Source organism: Cololabis saira, chromosome 16 (genome assembly GCF_033807715.1).
Source record: "Cololabis saira isolate AMF1-May2022 chromosome 16, fColSai1.1, whole genome shotgun sequence".
In the NCBI taxonomy this organism is placed as follows: domain Eukaryota; kingdom Metazoa; phylum Chordata; class Actinopteri; order Beloniformes; family Belonidae; genus Cololabis; species Cololabis saira.
The window spans coordinates 33,041,512-33,059,203 of record NC_084602.1 but is presented as its reverse complement, the minus strand read 5'-3'; the positions used below and the strand labels follow the sequence as shown (position 1 = coordinate 33,059,203).

Below are 17,692 nucleotides of genomic sequence, written 5' to 3'. Positions count from 1 at the left end.
GAAAACAATCCACAAGACAATCGTCCTTTTGAACAAAGAAGTTGAACTGTGGCCTCAGACTGAATGTACTCTTGAGTAAAACGGATGTAGCTCTAAAGTAACCAACACACCATTAAGAGCAACACGCAGCATCTCCCTGCGTCTCCCCTTGCTTCCTGCCACCCTGTCCTCTGTGTCACCCTACTACTTTGAGAAAGCAGGAGAGTTATTAAGCGTGGAATCTAATCCCTTCTGGCAGCTCATCAAAGCAGCGGTACCAGCTCTGACGGTGGCTGTACTGGGGAGGAAGAGGCACGCTGGCAGCAAGCGACGTCTTTATTACACTGGAGGGACACGTGTCTTGTTTTTATCTGGTTCAACACAGACTTAATCTGTATATCATCTTCATTTCTCACAAAACTTCTAAGAGCCATGAGATGAGAAAAGATGGCTTCGGGAATGAAGATGTCATGTCAAGATGCCTTTTATCTATCAGGTTAAAAGAAAAAAAAGTCAGAAAAGCATAGAAAGAAATGTTTCTGGCAGCTACTAACCTTCCTTGGCCTTTTGTCTCCCCAGAATGCAACATTAATTAACCAGGTTATCTTGGTTCACTACATTACTACATTTCTTTCTTGAAATCAGATACTGTTGATTCAGAAGAATCAATTAGAGGTGGAAGGTGTGGCTCAAAGATCGCTCTTGTTCGCTCATTCAGATTTGATCAACTGTTTACTGTGAGCAGGGGCGCCTCCAAAAATGTTTCCTAGGGGGGGCCAGATGGGTCCACTTAAATTCTTGGGGTGGACACCAAAACTAAAAGCCATCATTACAGGATTTTATTATACTGTTGTAGTATACAGGCTCAGAAATACTTTTTTTTTGTTTTTTAACTTGTCTATATATATATATATATATATATATATATATATATATATATATATATGTATATACTGTATATGTATATATATATATATATATATATATATATATATATATATATATATATATATATATATATATATATATATATATATATATAAATATATATATATATATATATATATATATATATATATATATATATATATATAAATATATATATATATATATATATATATATACCTTAGGTTTTTGGTATTAACCATTAATATATATGCAGACAAGTTAAAAAACAAGAGCCTGTATATTACAACAGTATAATAAAATCCTGTAATGATGGCTTTTAGTTTTGGTGTCCACCCCAAGAATTTAAGAAGAATATATATATATATTCTGATATTGATATATATATATATATATATATATATATATATATATATATATATATATATATATATATATATATATATATATATATATGTATATATATATATATATATATATATATATATATATATATATATATATATATATATATATATATATATGTATATATATATACTGTATATATATATACTGTATATATATGCATTTTTTATATATAATATATCATATATATTTCTTTTATTAATTTATACATTTTTTTATATGTATATTTTTATTTTTTTATATTTTATTTATTTATTTATTTTATTATTAGGCTCAGAAATACTTAAAGAAACGCCTACTGATATGCATTTGGCCCAAATGATTTGGGATGAAACGCATAACTGACGATAGAATCTATGTGACCGGCAAGTGTTTTTTATGTTTTTTTTATTGAGGCCAGTGGGGTGGCCAGCAAATTTGTATGGGGGGCCATGGCCACCCCTGGCCCCCCCCTGGTGGCGCCTCTGACTGTGAGGGTTAGGATAGGGAGCTGTTGAAGCGGATGTTCACGATGACCAGTGGAAGCAGCGCGGGAAACAATAGAGCGTCTTGGCCAGCAGTAAACATAAACAGCACATATCTGCAAGTCTACATTGGAAAATAATGAAGTTAATCTAAAGACCTGAGATTGAGCCTGTTTTAGTTGTTTATACCAGCCAACAACCGACTATTTTGTTTGGTTTAGAGAGGAAAGTGTTTCGGTCAGAGCAGGATTTCAGGTTACTGGGCTGATTTTGAGTGGATCATCAAATATGGGAATTTGGGGAGCAGATGAATGAAACTCTACGCTGCTTCATGACTCAAACTGTGTAACAAATAAGCAGAAATATATAAAAGCAATTTGATCTCACAACAGAGTGCAATTCCCACTATTATGGTTCACAGGCAATAAAAAAATACAGTTTCAAACTGAAGGCTCAAAAACTGCAAATTAGTGTACTTTCTGGACTGCAAAAGCATTACTATACCTAAATTATAACATGTTTATGTTTTACATATAGGTTTGCATTGTGAACAACTGCAACTGCTCCATTGTTGTGGCATTATGCCTTAAACATGTGTATAAATTTACTTACTTACGTAATTTTCTAGACTGGTATGAACTGGTATGAACGTTTTTTTTACAAGATTTATAAATGTATAACTATGTATGTTTCTACTTTATAAATCTTGACAAAATGTAATGCAAGCCTTATTTCCATTCCCATATTTGCCCATGTATGGGTTTTAGACACACTTATAGTCAAAATGTTGCATACCAACACATCACAAGCAAGGTTTTACTGAACATGAATGAGAGACTCATCAATGAAGCCGAGCAAAGGAGATCTGTTTTATTTGGTTTCTCACATGCAGAAGAGGAACAGGGACAGAGGAAGTAACTCAAGCGATAAGTTCATATCAAAGAACCCAAACTGTCTGATTATAAGCAAGACGTGAAATAGCACATCTGCTCAGGTAAGGACGGCCTAAGGAGTACCGGAGGAGAACCAGCAACCCCTGCTCCAGCTGGAACGCATGAATGCATCGCCTGTACTGCGTCACACAGTCCGGCAGGCTGCAGAAGGGAAGCCCACATGCAGAACTGGATCATAGTATTTTGCCTGTTTTCTCCAACACCTTTCAAAAGCCTAAAGCTGGCAGGAGCCACGCAGAATCACGAGCCAAAAAAACAGATTATTCTCTCAATAATTGTTTTTTTCTCTTGAATTCTGATTTACAAGACCTTCCAGCAGCGCCAGAGCGGGCGCCAAGGCACGCGACATCTGCAATTATTTTCAGCACTCACAATTAAATACGAGTATTTTTTTATTTATTTTTTTAAACCAGCTAATCACTGAAACAAAATCAGATAATAGAAAATCACTTTCATCATTTAATAAAGTGAAATGAGTAAATGCTTAATTGAGCAGATCAGGCCTGAAGCGACCTGAAGGCCTGTGTGCACGTGGCCGGGCAAGTGTGTTAGGTGCACCCGTTTTCACGTGCTTTTTCACAGCCTGTGTGTAGGACACACACACGGTGTTTGTGTGTATTCATTGTTTTTACTTCAAGCTCTGAGAGTGAGCTCTGTAGCAGCGTGATCGCCGCCGTGGCTCAGCAGGCAGACACACACACACACACACACACACACACACACACACACACACACACACACACACACACACACACACACACACTCAAGCAAACTGGCACACTGGAGAAAACACATAGCACTGGCTGCAGATTCAAACATACGGTATTTCATAATGGACAGATTTAATATCATGTTACAGAACTAATCCCAATGTTTTCCATGTTAGTTGTAACTCTGACATCAGTCTCAGAATGAACTTTGACCTAAACCAGGGGTCGGCAACCCGCGGCTCTAGAGCCGCATGCGGCTCTTTAGCGCCGCCCTAGTGGCTCCCTGGAGCTTTTTCAAAAATGTTTGACCTTTTTTTTCCTTTTTTTCTTCTTTTTTTTCCTTTTTTTCCCTTTTTTTCTCTTTTTTTCCTTTTTCTTCTTTTTTTCTTTTTTTCTTCTTTTTTTTCTTCCCTTTTCCTTTCCTTTTTAATCTCGATATTTCGACTTTTTTCTCGACATTTCGACTTTTTTCATGAAATTTTTACTATTTCCTCAACATTTTGACTTTTTTCTCGAAATTGTACTTCAACATTAATCTCGACATTTTGACTTTTTTTCTCGAAATTTCGACTTTTTTCTCAAAATTTTGACTTTTTTCTCGACATTTCGACTTTTGTGCATAATGCAGTGCATAATGAAAAAAAAATCTTCCCCCAGTTATAACTAATATAAATACATGCAGCACGTGTTGCCTTCATTCTAAGGCTTATACAAGACCTTGATTTTTTTGCAGCTATTTGTTTTTTGTGTTTTTGGTCCAATATGGCTCTTTCAACATTGTGGGTTGCCGACCCCTGACCTAAACAGACCTCTTTACCCACGTGGTCTGTCCTCCCCGCAGTAGCAACAATGGCAGAAACATGACTAAATAAATACAAGCAGCAACTAGTCCTTAATCAGTGAATACATTTTCTTTTTTTAGACATGAAGAGACTGCTTTTTTTTTTTAATCCCGATATTTTATAAATGAGAGCTGGATTTAAGCAAACCAGACAATAGTCCAGTTTTCACGTTGTTGCTTCTCTGATGAAAGACTAGAAACTTATCTGCAAGATAAAGGCGACTAGCTTTGTGTGCCGTATGAAAGAGGTTTGGTAACGCTAAGCAGAAGAACTCTGATTGCAACAAACCCAAAACATTTTTCTGACAGGTAAATGATGTCAGTCATTTCCTGTCTCTCCTCACTGGAGCTCCCTCCAAGAATAATCTCATCACTAAACAGATGTGAGTGTGTGTGTGTGCGTGTGTGTGTGTGTTTACTGGGATGTCTACAGATCCGTAGGCTAGACCTCCATGATGTTGAGGTCAATGTTAACTAAACTCTTGTTTTAATTCACCACTGTGTCGTAATTCATCAACAATTTGATGTTTATTAGCATATTTTATTCTGATTTTTAGTCGGTTTTCTGGTGGTCACTAACATTTTGTCCTGCACTTCATTGAACAGACAGATGTTCAAGGGAATTCATTCACCTTTATGGCCACTGTCCAACTGTTTTTCTATCTAAATCTACACTGGATGCAATAATAGTGTTAAATGGAGTGTATTCAGTGCTCACTGAATCATATGTCGACACCTGTACAGAAGCACCAAGGTAACTCAGCTATGAGTTGCACTATTTTTGGTCAGATATGGTCTGACTCATAGCAACACTCCTATGAAGATGAAACCAGCAAACGACATTTCTTCTATGTTTAAAGGGTCAAAGGCTGACTTGCTTTTATATACTGATGTTTCTTTGACATTTTTCCATCTTACATTATCATCCTGTATCTGTATTTTGTGGCAAAATCAGTCACTGTTCAGAAGAAAATTACAGAATTCGTCTTAAAGTCATACCGGCTGAGTGTTTTTAAAATATATATTTTCCCATAACTGTCCCTCTAATATTAATCTGGCAATTTAGTTTGATGGCTTAACTGTTAAAACCTCAATTTGAAGTATATTTCAGACCAGGATTCAAACATATGTGTGATGCATTAACGCCACGTGTTTTTTTCCCCCTCTGGTTGCGTTTAAACTACAGAAAGGAAAGCTGAAGTGATGCAACGGCCAGCCGGTAAGTTGAGAGCAGTGCTAACACTTTTGCAAAGTGACTCAACAAAGACTGGACTTCAAGGCTGTCCCCTTGTATTAAGATATAAATATAGAGAACTGTCGTTTATATGGCCAATTTTCAGAGGTGTCAAGTAACGAAGTACAAATACTTTGTTACCTTACTTAAGTAGAAATTTTAGTTATCTATACTTCACTGGAGTAATTATTTTTCAGACGACTTTTTACTTTTACTCCTTACATTTTCACACAATTATCTGTACTTTTTACTCCTTACATTTTAAAAACAGCTTCGTTACTCTATTTCCTTTCGGCCTTTAAAAAAAAACTATCCAGTTAAATTGCATCTGGACATCCAGAAAGAGTGAATTTGGTTGTGGTTTTTTCAGATGTTCTTGTCCAGTTTTGTTCTTACATCCGTTCCCTCAGATTCCTGCAACTAAACTTGGATGTACATTCCAATAAAGGTTAGGATAAATGATAACATGCCTCTGAAGTTTGACTTTTTGCACCATTACAATACTTATAGGCAACTCGTCATCATATCTCCTGCTCTCTGAAACACATGTTAATGCTCAATAGTACACATATATGGTTCTTTAATATATTTGCATTATACTAAGATGCATTCATTTTCAATGGCTTTTGTCCTTAATGGCTTTTTTCTCCCTTACATTAATTTTACTTTTATACTTTAAGTAGTTTTGAAACCAGTACTTTTATACTTTTACTTGAGTAAAAAACTTGAGTTGATACTTCAACTTCTACAGGAGTATTTTTAAACTCTAGTATCTATACTTCTACCTGAGTAATGAATGTGAATACTTTTGACACCTCTGCCAATTTTCAACTAGCAGGTTCTAGTCTGGGGCTCCATATGTTCAACCCGTCATTGCAACGTTTCAACAAATCGTTGTGCATCCTGTCACTTCCGACTAGGAAGCATGAGGTAATGAAACCACGCACAAAAAAAAAATGTTTTATGAACAACGATATGCTATATTTTCTGCAGTGCAAAAAAAGAAAAGGCCGAACTTTCTCCACTTGTTATAATAACTGTGAAAAGGTGTCCAGGGATGAAGGCACCTGAAAAGCTGCACGTGGATTATATTCAAGAATCGCATGTGAACATTGCTTTTAAATGAGATACTGCGTGTTGTCGAGCTGTTGAATTTGATTCAAGCATCCTCACATTTCTTCACAGGCCGTATTTTCTTCACTTCAGGGCAGAACTACATGTTTGGCTTGCATGTGGTTCATAAACTCCTATTTCATTGCCACTAATGATCTTTTTACTACAATGAAAACTAAATCTATGCCTTCTCCGATTCTCTGCGCGCCGTCACGCTACGTGATAATGATGTTCCTGTATATTCTAAGTCCATTGTGAAAAAGGAGAAGCCGTCTGCAGTAAAACTCCAGCTTGTTCCTGGGAATCAGGCAGCAGTGGCAACTTCTCTGATATATTTTCAGCATCATATTCGGAAAAGAAAAACGTCAACTCCTGCTCACACACAGTCTCGCTCTTGTTTCCCTGAAGGGAGAAGCAGACATGGCCAGGAGGGCTTGTGGTGATGATGCTGGTGAAAAATGGATACCTTGCGGTCAGAAACCAGAGCAGGTCACAGAACACCATGATAAAATTCCCAAATCCACATGCCAAGTTTCCCTTTGCCTCCTCCTCCTTCTCCTCCACTTTTCCACTCCCCTGCTTGCCTCTCTCCTCCTCCTCTGCCTCTCCCTCTCCTCTGCTTTCATCCCCCTCTACTTTCCTTGATATCCGATCCAGCGGAGACGCTCGGGTTACAGTTTTTACAGCTTAGCCGGGCCCAGCGCTGTATACATTCCATTCTCCCCTTGTTTCTCAGCCCACTCTCCGGCCTCTGCGATCCCCGCCATGCCCACTCCTCCTTCTCCTTGATTACTCACCAGGGCTCATTTTACCATGGCGCACATTAAGCAGCCAGATGAGGGAAACACTGTCAGACTGTTTGGTTTTTCAGAGGAGAACGATCCCTCACAAGGGCACATTGTGTGTCTGTGTTTGTGTGTGTTCCTGTGCATGTGTGTGTGTGTGTGTGTGTGTGTTTTCAGCTTTGGTTTGAAATATTGAAGATGAGAGGATCTATAGAGGAGAAGGGAACACACTGGAGGCTCTGTTTGTTTGAGCAAGTCTGGAAATTTTCTACAGAAAATCAATGCATCAAACTTCACTTGCAGGATTTACTGGTCTGGAGTAAGGAAGCATCACACATCTCCGGAGTAATGTTAATTAACTGTAACTCTGCCAGGCTGGATGTAATGCTGAGTCCAGGTTTAAAGGCTTTGTATCAAAATGCAATAACTTAACCACCATAGATTTAACCTAGTGTTATATCACACTGACTACACCCAGGAGTATTAAGCCAATTTCACAAAATCAGCCTTCGGGGTAAATTTCTGAGGAAGATCAGCTGCAGGTGTAACCTTCGATCCCTGGACCGGTGCAGACCGGAGTTTGTGTGACTACGTACGTGATGCGGTGGGAATTCAAGGTTGCGTAATGAGCCACAATCGAACTTGTTTGGCCTTTTTGAAAGTGTTTTGACACCTTAACCACATGTGATTCCATTAGGAGGTTCCCTGTTATTGACAGGAGATGGGTGTTCTGATGGGAGAGCAGCGCACACGCTCAGACTGACGCTTCCTCTGCTGCGCTTCTAGTCAAAACTGAGGATACACGAGCTGGCGGCATTTTTATGTCTTCAAATGAAGGAAGAAAAAAAAAGCAGACAGAATTGATGACAAATTGTGCTGCTTCACTAAAATGAGATGTTTAACCGACATGTCACCTCTTCCAAACATATTATAAAAGATGTCAATTTACTGAATTCTGAAGGATGACCCATGTGGTAAAATCTATCATCAAGAGCACAAAAACAGACACAGACTGCAAATAAAAATGATATCTGAGTGATGACTGGCATCGTGCAATTACTGGGCGAATGTGATAAATGATCAGAGGTCACATCCAGTGTTTCTTTTTTTGATTTTTTCTTTTCATTTCGAGATGGATTTTTACTAACTGTTCTCTGTATTTCAACTAAACTCAGCTTTATTTACATAGCACATTTTATAGAAATCCAACCCGAACTGTGTCACACAGCAAAAAGAAAAAATCAGAGAGGACAGAGGCCAAGAACTCAAACAGCATTTTTTTTTTAGATAATAACACTGAAGGAGGGAAATTGATAGTGGGAAAATGTTGACACAATTTGCAATAAATTAATAAATAAATACGGGTTGAAAAATTGAAAATACCAATTAGAGCCCAAAAAGACACGTGAGTTAAATCTGAGGTCATTTAAAAAGACAAGCTTTAACCCTTCCCTTAAAAGCGGAGCGGGCAGAAAACTAGAGAATGTCCCTCTCACAGACCAGAGACTCAGAAGTACAGCAGTCTGTGCAGCAGGAGAAAAGACCAAATCAAACCTGGACCTGTTGCTCAATAAGGTTTGATCTGTTTTAAACAACTACTAGAAATAGAGAAATGCATCCATGGAGAGACCAAACCTGACATCTCCCAAACAACAGCCCACCTCCCATCACCCTGCATCCCTCCTTTCTGTCATCAGGACCAGACATCAGGAGGGGAACTTAAATCAAAGCTAAAGACTAAGTCTTTTTTTTTTTTTTTTTTTTTTTAAAGGTCAAACCTCCACTGGGTAAATAAAAAAAACAATTCTGTTAAGACTGAAGGTCTGCTTATATGTTTGAGCTTAATGCATAGGAATGTGTGTGGTTATCATTGCTTTTCCTGCATGCATGGTGATAATAGATGTTGGCAGCTGAGCTCACATCACATCTGCATCACCATCAATAAGACTCACACTGTTTGTTTAATTGATTTTGGGGGTTTGTTTGCTTTATGTTGTGTTGTTGTTTTGCAGTAGCAGAAAATGCGCCCCTGATCTGGGGGTGGGGGGGCTCGGAAAACGTCTTTCTTCCAGGGTTTGTTTCGGGACTCGCGCACATGATTCACGCCTTTTCCTCTGCCAACCTTAAATAATCCCGAATTGCCCCAGTTATTCCGTGCGCGATGCGATCATCACCTGCAGCACAGCCGTCCCCGGCGACGCGCAGACCTGCAGCCCGGTGTGTACAAACAATGAGGCGATGCAGACAAAGCGGAGCGGCTCACACATCTGCGCGCTCTCGATCACACGCACACACGCCTGGACCACTTCCACTTCCACGCTCTGCAATGAACCTGCACGCAGATATCTGAGCTCCGTGCAGGAGCAGATATCACAACCTGCACCGGGTCACCAGCACCACCAACAGAAACAATGTGCGCCTTAATATTAGTGGCTGGAGGAGCGGGTGTGTGTGGGGGGAGTGACAATGTGCTCTGGTCCAGCGCGTAAAGCTCCACACATCTGGACAGTGGCGCCACCACGGGGTGGCCAGGGGGTGGCCACGGCCCCCACTACAAATTTGCATGGCCACCTCACTTGCCTCAATTAAAAAGAAAAACACACACTTGCTGGTCACATATTCTATCGTCAGTTATGCGTTTCATCCCAAATCATTTGGGCCAAATGCAAAGCCAGCCAGGCCCAGGAAGCCGCTCTTGATCTGCCATCACTCACAGTATTAGTCCATGCACATTGGACCACTAGTCACATTAAATGTAGTAAACCTAATCAGCGTTTCTTTTAAGTATTTCTGAGCCTGTATACTACAACAGTATAATAAAAATCCTGTAATGATGGCTTTTAGTTTTGGTGTCCACCCCAAGAAATTTAAGTGGCCCCATCTGGCCCCCCCTATGAAACATTTTTGGAGCTAGGCGCCCCTGCATCTGGATTGCAAGTCCAGTGTGTGTGTGTGTGTGTGTGTGTGTGTGTGTGTGTGTGTGTGTGTGTGTGTGTGTGTGTGTGTGTGTGTGTGTGTGTGTGTGTGTGTGTGTGTGTGCGTGTCCCTGATTGGCCAGTGCGCTCCCCTCTACTACTGTGTACTAGTATAGTAAGTGTAGGCGCGCTGTTGACGCCTTCACTGACGCACCGGATTTTCCATTAACTGTGGGTAACCCACGGAGGGCAGAACACGCGCACGGCGGGGTTTGTGGCACGGAATAAAACGCGCAGCCGCGCTCCCTCCAACAACTTGCAGCCCGGAGCAGCCGCGCACAAGCCGCCGCATCCATTGTGCGCTGCGCGCTGCATGCGCGCTGCTGGGGCTGCAGACGCGCGTGTGGCACAATCACTCAAAGCATCAATCAAAGTTTCCCCATCATGCATCCAGTGATCCCTGCGTGCATCAAACATGATCCCCCATCACGCCTGGTGGGTGCTCCAACACACACATGCACGCTCGTCCACAAGCACCCCACGCGTAAATGACATGCAGCCGGTCCTCACGGACGCCGTTACCTTCATCTCTTCATTTATTTCCCTTTTCACCGGGTGAGCTGGTTTGCGGCTGCGTTTATTTTCCGGAGGTCTGCCCTCTTTTTCCATCTCTGCCATGTTTTTCCCTGTGACACTTCTGTGGATATTTGCGATGAGGAGGGAGGGAGGGAGGGGAGGAAGAGGTGGTGGGGGGGGATTGGGGGGGGCGCGCAGGAGAAAGAGGAGCAGCTGCGGCTGTTTTTACAGCCGCCGCCGGGACGCGGAGGTCCTGCAGCTTTTCAGCGGCCCGCCGGACGCCGGTGATGCCGCCCAGGGCTCGCGCTGGCCGGCCAGCTCAGCCATCTTCTCCCCGCAGCCTTCACGGTCCGTGCGCCAGTGCCGAGCCCGAGCCGCCCGTGTGAGTCAAAGGAGAGGTTGCGTGAGGGTGGGGGGTGGATGGGGTGGATGGGTGGGGGGGGCGAGACAGGGGGAGGGGCGTCCGCTGAAACATTATATGACGCGATGATGATGATCAGAGGTGGGCTATTTCTTCTCGTTTTCCTGCGGAGAGCAATTAGAAGATGCACATCCACTCTGGAAGCAGCAAACAGGTGCCCCGCCCCCCCCACGCAGCCATGCAGCCTCTCCGGGGGATTCTGCTGTTGGCAAAAGTAAGATGAGGTCAACTCATTCATGAGCTTCTGTTTATTTAAAGGGGACCTATTATGGCATCTAATGTCTATTTTAAACAAGCTTTGAATGTCTTAAAAACAAGCTTTTGATTGTTTTTGCTAAATAAATTAGAAATTCAGCCTCTGAGCCATGTCTTTATCATCTCACTCTCTAATCTCATTATCTATGCAGGATTCTGAGTGGGCGGGGAGGCTATGATAATGAGGCTCTGTGCTGATTGGCTGTGGTGGTGTCCTAACTGCATGCGATGCGAGCGAGTATCAGCGACAAAATCAATTCCATTGCTTTATTTCTATTGGACTGTCCTAACTGGCCGCAGCGACGCAGCGCTGCACAGCGCGCCGTTTTGAGCTGAACATTAGTCAGACCTCCTGCTTGTCATGGGTGGGGTTGTTTAGGACCCAGATGCAGGAGAGCGAGAGGCAGGAGTTCCAAAAAAACAGGATTTATTGGAGCAAAAACACAAAAACAAGAACCAAAGGCGCTGCTGGGCAGGATGAAAAAGAGGCAGAACAGAAACAGGGATCCAAAGACTACGGGACAACATGGAGGGAGCAAACAGTACGGAACCACAAGGAGCAAGGGAAAGACAAGACCAGATATACACAAGGGGGTAATGAGACACAGGTGTGAACAATCAGGGCAGATGGAAGACAGGCGGGGCAGAACAGAAAATTTTCTTCCTGTCGCTCGCGTTGAAAGCTGGTTGAAAGCGCTGTAGGAAACAGTCACGGATGAGGAACTGTTTGAAATGAGAAGTTATGTCTATGATTCCTCCTCATTTCACTACAAAAACCTCAATAAAGTGGCAGCTGCTGGAGGGAGACGGACAGAGAGCGTCCGATGTCACGCAGCGCTACGATAGTTGGACGCTCGCATGCAGTTAGGACATAGTGTTAGTTGTGGGCGTGGTTTGCATTTTGGTTACGTAACGAAAATCAGCAGAATCTTATTGGCTCGTAGAAGCCACATCAGACTGGACGGCTCATCCGGGCGGCTGTACAGACACTGCAGAATTTGGTTGCTTTCCTCCTTCTCTGAGTTTGCAGGGTGAGGGGAGACCACTTTGTGTTTAATAGGTCCCCTTTAACACCACAAAAATCACCCTTCACGCCAATAAAGTTCCAGTGTGTTTGAGTGGAGACAAACGTGATGATGGGATCCACTGTGCAGGAGCTGTGAGTGCAGAGCCTTGCATCTACTATCCAACATGCTCATTAATACTTAAAAAAAAACATGCATGTGCATCAAATCCATGTGGACTTCTGGGAGATGTTTATTCAATTCCTCTGCTTCCTTTGTCAACTTACAACATGATGCAAATCTCTGCACCAAGACAATCTCATTGCTGATGTCTTTCCCTCTTGGCATTATGTTAACACACACCAGCAAACTGCCAAAATGTATGCATCCCTACTGCTGATCATTTCCTCAAGGGCTGATTATTAACCGCACCTGCCTGCAACTTGCACTCTTAAATCCTGCAGGGGTGGATACCTCCTATTGCCTGTGAGATTTCTTTTATGTTTTGGGGGTTTTTTGGCTTCTTTTTTGTTAAGTAAATAATAGTACAATATGATGTTGCATTTGCATAATTTGGTATATCCCATTTGTTAAACCCTTACATACAAAATTAAACTGATCATCTTTTCTATTGTTTGATAATTTATTTGCTTGTTTTTTATTGTTTTTTATTTTTTTTGCTCACGACTGTAAGCCCATGAGTCAATTCATAAAACTCTGTTTGCACTAACTAATTGGCATCGATTGTATGGGTTAGTATTGTAATAATCCAGAAGAGCGATTGAGGAGACTGATGTGAATGGGATCCCGAGAGGCTCTGCAGAAATTTGACCCAAAGCACCTGTGAACAACACAGCAGCTTAAATGCAAATCAATTCTACGGCTGATTTATGCAATAGTTTCTCCACTATGTGATCAATAATGCTTCCTGGAGTTGTACTAATACCATCCATTATTTTATGGGAAATAAATCATAGTAGGTCGTATTCATTGATTGATTGTGTTCATTTTCCAGTGGGAAAAAAATGCACAATATGCACGTGGTCACACATGTTCAATCATATTCTCCAGGGATCTGTGCAGTTAATACTCATGTAAATCATGTTGTTCTTGCAAAATTACATCATTATTGTCACAGGATATAGATAACGTCTGTGCTTTGCACATGAATTTACCCGTTTCAAGTGTGAGCAACATGCAGCTCTCTGAATTACAATGAGGAAAGCCTTCGCAAGTGTCGGGTGGGGCTGCTCATGGCAAAGTGACACCCATTTGAGCTGGAAAATCAGTAGGAACAAGCGCTGTGAACCGTGATGCAGGGTCAGGCTGGGATGGCTTGTACTGCTCTTACCATACCCCACAGACCGGCAGCACGGCACCTGCATTTGCAAGATCCCTTCTTTAATCCGTTCCTGCAGCTACGGCAGCTTGGCTTACTGTCATTTAAGTGTGACGCTTTATTCTGATGATAAACTGTCACGTATCACAAGCAGTAGCAAAACTGCGACACCAGTATGAAGAACAAACATGTGAAAATGAAGAAAATTAATATGCATATTTTCAAAGAATTTGTTCATGTAAATGAAATTAAAAGATGTGCAACCTAAATTAATCAGTGGTCATTGTTGTCTGATTTTACAATAACTATGTATAACTTTATTTCTTTAAAAAAAACATACATAAAGACTCTGTTTCAGGGGTATTATGCTGAGGATGTGTTTGTTTTGTACATCTACTGTACTCTGTGAAGGAGATGTTGCATAAGATTGTCCTTGACAGACTCTCACTCCAGTTCAGCAGCACAGAGGAAGCACTGTTAAACCGCTACGAGGGTATTAACAGCACCACTCTTTAGATATGTTATATTGTCAAAATTACTGGATTACATGAGTAGAAACACGAGGAGATTAGTGTTTTCAGTAGTTTGGTTTAAATTGATCTTTTTCCGGGCTGTTTTGTCATCTGGTAATGAAAGTGATTTTATTTTAGGGTCAGAGGTATATTAAAATAAATACTCCTTTATACTCGACAGTTGCCAGATAGATAATGAGTTTGGAGCAACCAGACACAAATTTAGTTAAATTCAATTTATTTATATTTAATTCAATTCAATTGTATTTGTATAGGGTCTATTACAATATAAGTTGTCTCTAGGCGCTTTCCAGAGACCCAGAGCAATTATAAAAAAAAACAATGGCAGGTAAAAACTCCCCTTATGGGAGAAAAGCCTTGAGCCAAACAGTGGCAAGGAGAAAATCCCTTTTAAAGCAAAGCAACGCAGGTTTATTTGTACAGCACATTTCAGCAACAAGGCAATTCAAGGTGGTTTATACAATAAAAACATGAAAAGTGAAGATGATAAAAAAATGAGTTACAGTGCATTGGCAGAATAAATAAGAGTTTCAGTGTAGTACTGAAATGAACATTTTTTAAATCTAAATTTAGATGGTTTAAAGGATTTTGTCAAAGGCAGCTGCAAACAAATGAGTTTTTTAACCTGGATTTAAAGGAACTGAGGGTTTCAGCATTCCTGCAGTTTTCTGGAAGTTTGTTGTAGAGCATAAAAGCCGAAAGCTGCTTCTCCATGTTTGGTTCTGATTCTGGGGACATATAGCAGACCTGAACCAGAACACCGGAGAGGTCTGGATGGTTTATATGTGAACAACAAGTCTGATGTATTTTGGTCCTAAACCATTGAGTGATTTATAAACTAACATAATTTACTTAAAGGAGCATGAGGCTCCTTTTAAGATATGAGACTCATTAGCGCCACCCTTCGCCACGACGGCCGTCGGGGGTACTGCAGCCAACAGCGAAGCCGGCACGGGAGAACGGGGAGAACGTGCATGCAGCGTCATTTGACGTCACATCCGCAGGACAGCACGGGAAATTCGGCCCCACAATTGCAGCACATTTTGCAGCACACAGCCTGTTCAAGGCAACGGAGAGATACACTAGAGGACTCATTCTTTTTGGTTTGGAATGCTTCATCTGACATTATTACTAGAAAACTTAAAACGTATACAAATTTTTTTCATAAATCCTGCCTCAATCCTGCCTCATGCTCCTTTAAAGTCTATTCTCTGAGATACAGGGAGCCAGTGTGAAGATCTCAGAACTGAAGTGATGTGGTCCACTTCATTAGTTCTGGTGAAACCCGGGCAGCAGCGTTCTGGATGAGCTGTAGCTGTCTGACCGACGTTTTTAGGCAGACCTATGAAGAAACTGTTGCAGTAATGAATTGGACTGAAGATGAACACATGGATGAATTTTTCAAGATCCTGCTGTGACATTAATCCTTTGATCCTGCAAATGTTTTTCAGGTGATAGAAGACCAACTTTGTAATTGTTCTAATGTGTCTCTGAGGGTTCAGGTCTGACTCCATGACTACACCCATATTTCGGGCCTCACCAGTGGTTTTTAGGTGTAATAACTGAAGCTGTGTGCTGACTCTTAAACGCTCTTTTGGTCCAAGAACAACTACTTTGGTTTTGTGTTGGTCAACTGTTGAAAATTGTGGCACCTCCACTAATTGATTTGTTTTCTGCATCTTTACTCAATGCTTGTATGGGCTCATTGTCACCTGGTGACATTGTAATGTCACCAGGTGGGAAGGTGGCTCAGTTGGTAGAGCGTTCGCCCATGAACCTGAAGGTCAGTGGTTCGAACCCTAGTTCCGCCTGTGTCCACCAAAGTGTCCTTGGGCAAGACACTGAATCCACCGGTTGCTCCCGGTTGTCAGGCCAGCGCCGTTGTCTATGGCAGCTCCGCCGACGACTGGTGTGTGAATGTGTGCGTGTGTGGGTGAATGTTTGCAGTGTAAAGCGCTTTGGGGCTGTAGGAATACAGCTGGAAAGCGCTATATAAGTGTAAGCCATTTACCATTTAATGTAAAGTTGTGTATCATCTGCATAGTTATGGTAATTTATCTTGTTGCTTATTATTATCTGAAGCAATGGAAGCAAGTACGTGTTAAATAGGAGGGGTCCTAGGATAGAACCTTGGGGAACTCCCTGTCCTTTAAGTAAGACTCAAACCAGTCAAGTATTGTGCCTGAAAGTCCGACCCAATCCTTGTGTCGCTCTAGTACCATGGTCAATGGTGTCAAATGATACGTTGAGGTCCAATAATACCAGCACTGGTATTCTTCCACAGTCTGTATTTATTTATTGTCATTAAACACCTTGACAAGGGCAGTCTCAGTGCTGTGGTGAGCAAGAAGACTAGAAGATGTCAAAGTGGTTGGTCAGAGCTAAAAATGTAAATAATTGTTGAAACACAGCTTTAAAATAACTGTACTGATGAAAGGAAGATTTGAGATGGGTCTGCAATTTTGCATTAGCAACTTGAGGGAAAAGGGAGGAAACTAAAATAAAAAAGAGAGGATGAAGAGCAGACAAAAGAGAGGCACAGATATATTATCAATGGTTATATTAGAATATATTAGAAGTCATTATTCGTTAATTGAAGAACTCAGAGTTATAAATGGTTAGTTGACGAACTAAAGAGAACAGAGAATAGAGAGCTCTGTTAGGAACACAAGATACTATCAGGTCTTGCAAATATTGTTGAGCTCAGTCATTTGAGACTATATATCCAACTAACACAATTTTGGATTGGATTCTAAGTTTTACGGGGAGCCAATGGATTGAGGCTAACACTGGAGAGACGTGGTCTCTCATGTTGATTACTGTCAGCACTCGCACCGCTGCATTCTGGATCAGCTGGAGGATGTTTAGAGAATTACTTGGACAGCCTGCTAATAAAACTGTACTTTCCAGTAATCTAGCCTAGAAGATTAAAATAAACATGAATTTGTTTTTTAAGCATTACTCTGGGGGAGGATGCTCCTAATGTTTGCAATATTATGGAGATTAAATAATGCTGTCTTACAAACCCGATTAATATGCGGTTTAAATGACAAATCCTGATCAAAATTAAGTCAGAGGTTTTGGCCGGTTGTACTGGAGCCCATTGCAACATGGACTTCAGTTTATATATTCAGGTCATATTTTATGGTTAATGTACAACAGCAGAGATAAAAGCATTATTTATCCAAATATGAGATTTCCGGCTATTTCAACACCGTAATATACTTTCTTTCAGAGGACTGGGAAAAAATGCTTAAAT

At 41.1% G+C, this 17,692-nt stretch overlaps 1 protein-coding gene across 3 annotated transcripts in view; it reads right to left on the bottom strand.

Annotated features, from left to right (window-relative positions):
* Positions 1 to 11,256, bottom strand: part of sobpa (sine oculis binding protein homolog (Drosophila) a) — an 82,911-nt gene extending 71,655 nt beyond the window's left edge. For all 3 annotated transcript variants that reach the window (XM_061743964.1, XM_061743967.1, XM_061743965.1), the window contains exon 1: positions 10,888 to 11,256. In XM_061743964.1, the coding sequence (XP_061599948.1) occupies positions 10,888 to 10,983 (96 nt within the window). In that variant the 5' untranslated portion in view covers positions 10,984 to 11,256. The remainder of the gene's footprint in view (positions 1 to 10,887) is intronic.
* Positions 11,257 to 17,692: the final 6,436 nt, after the last annotated feature.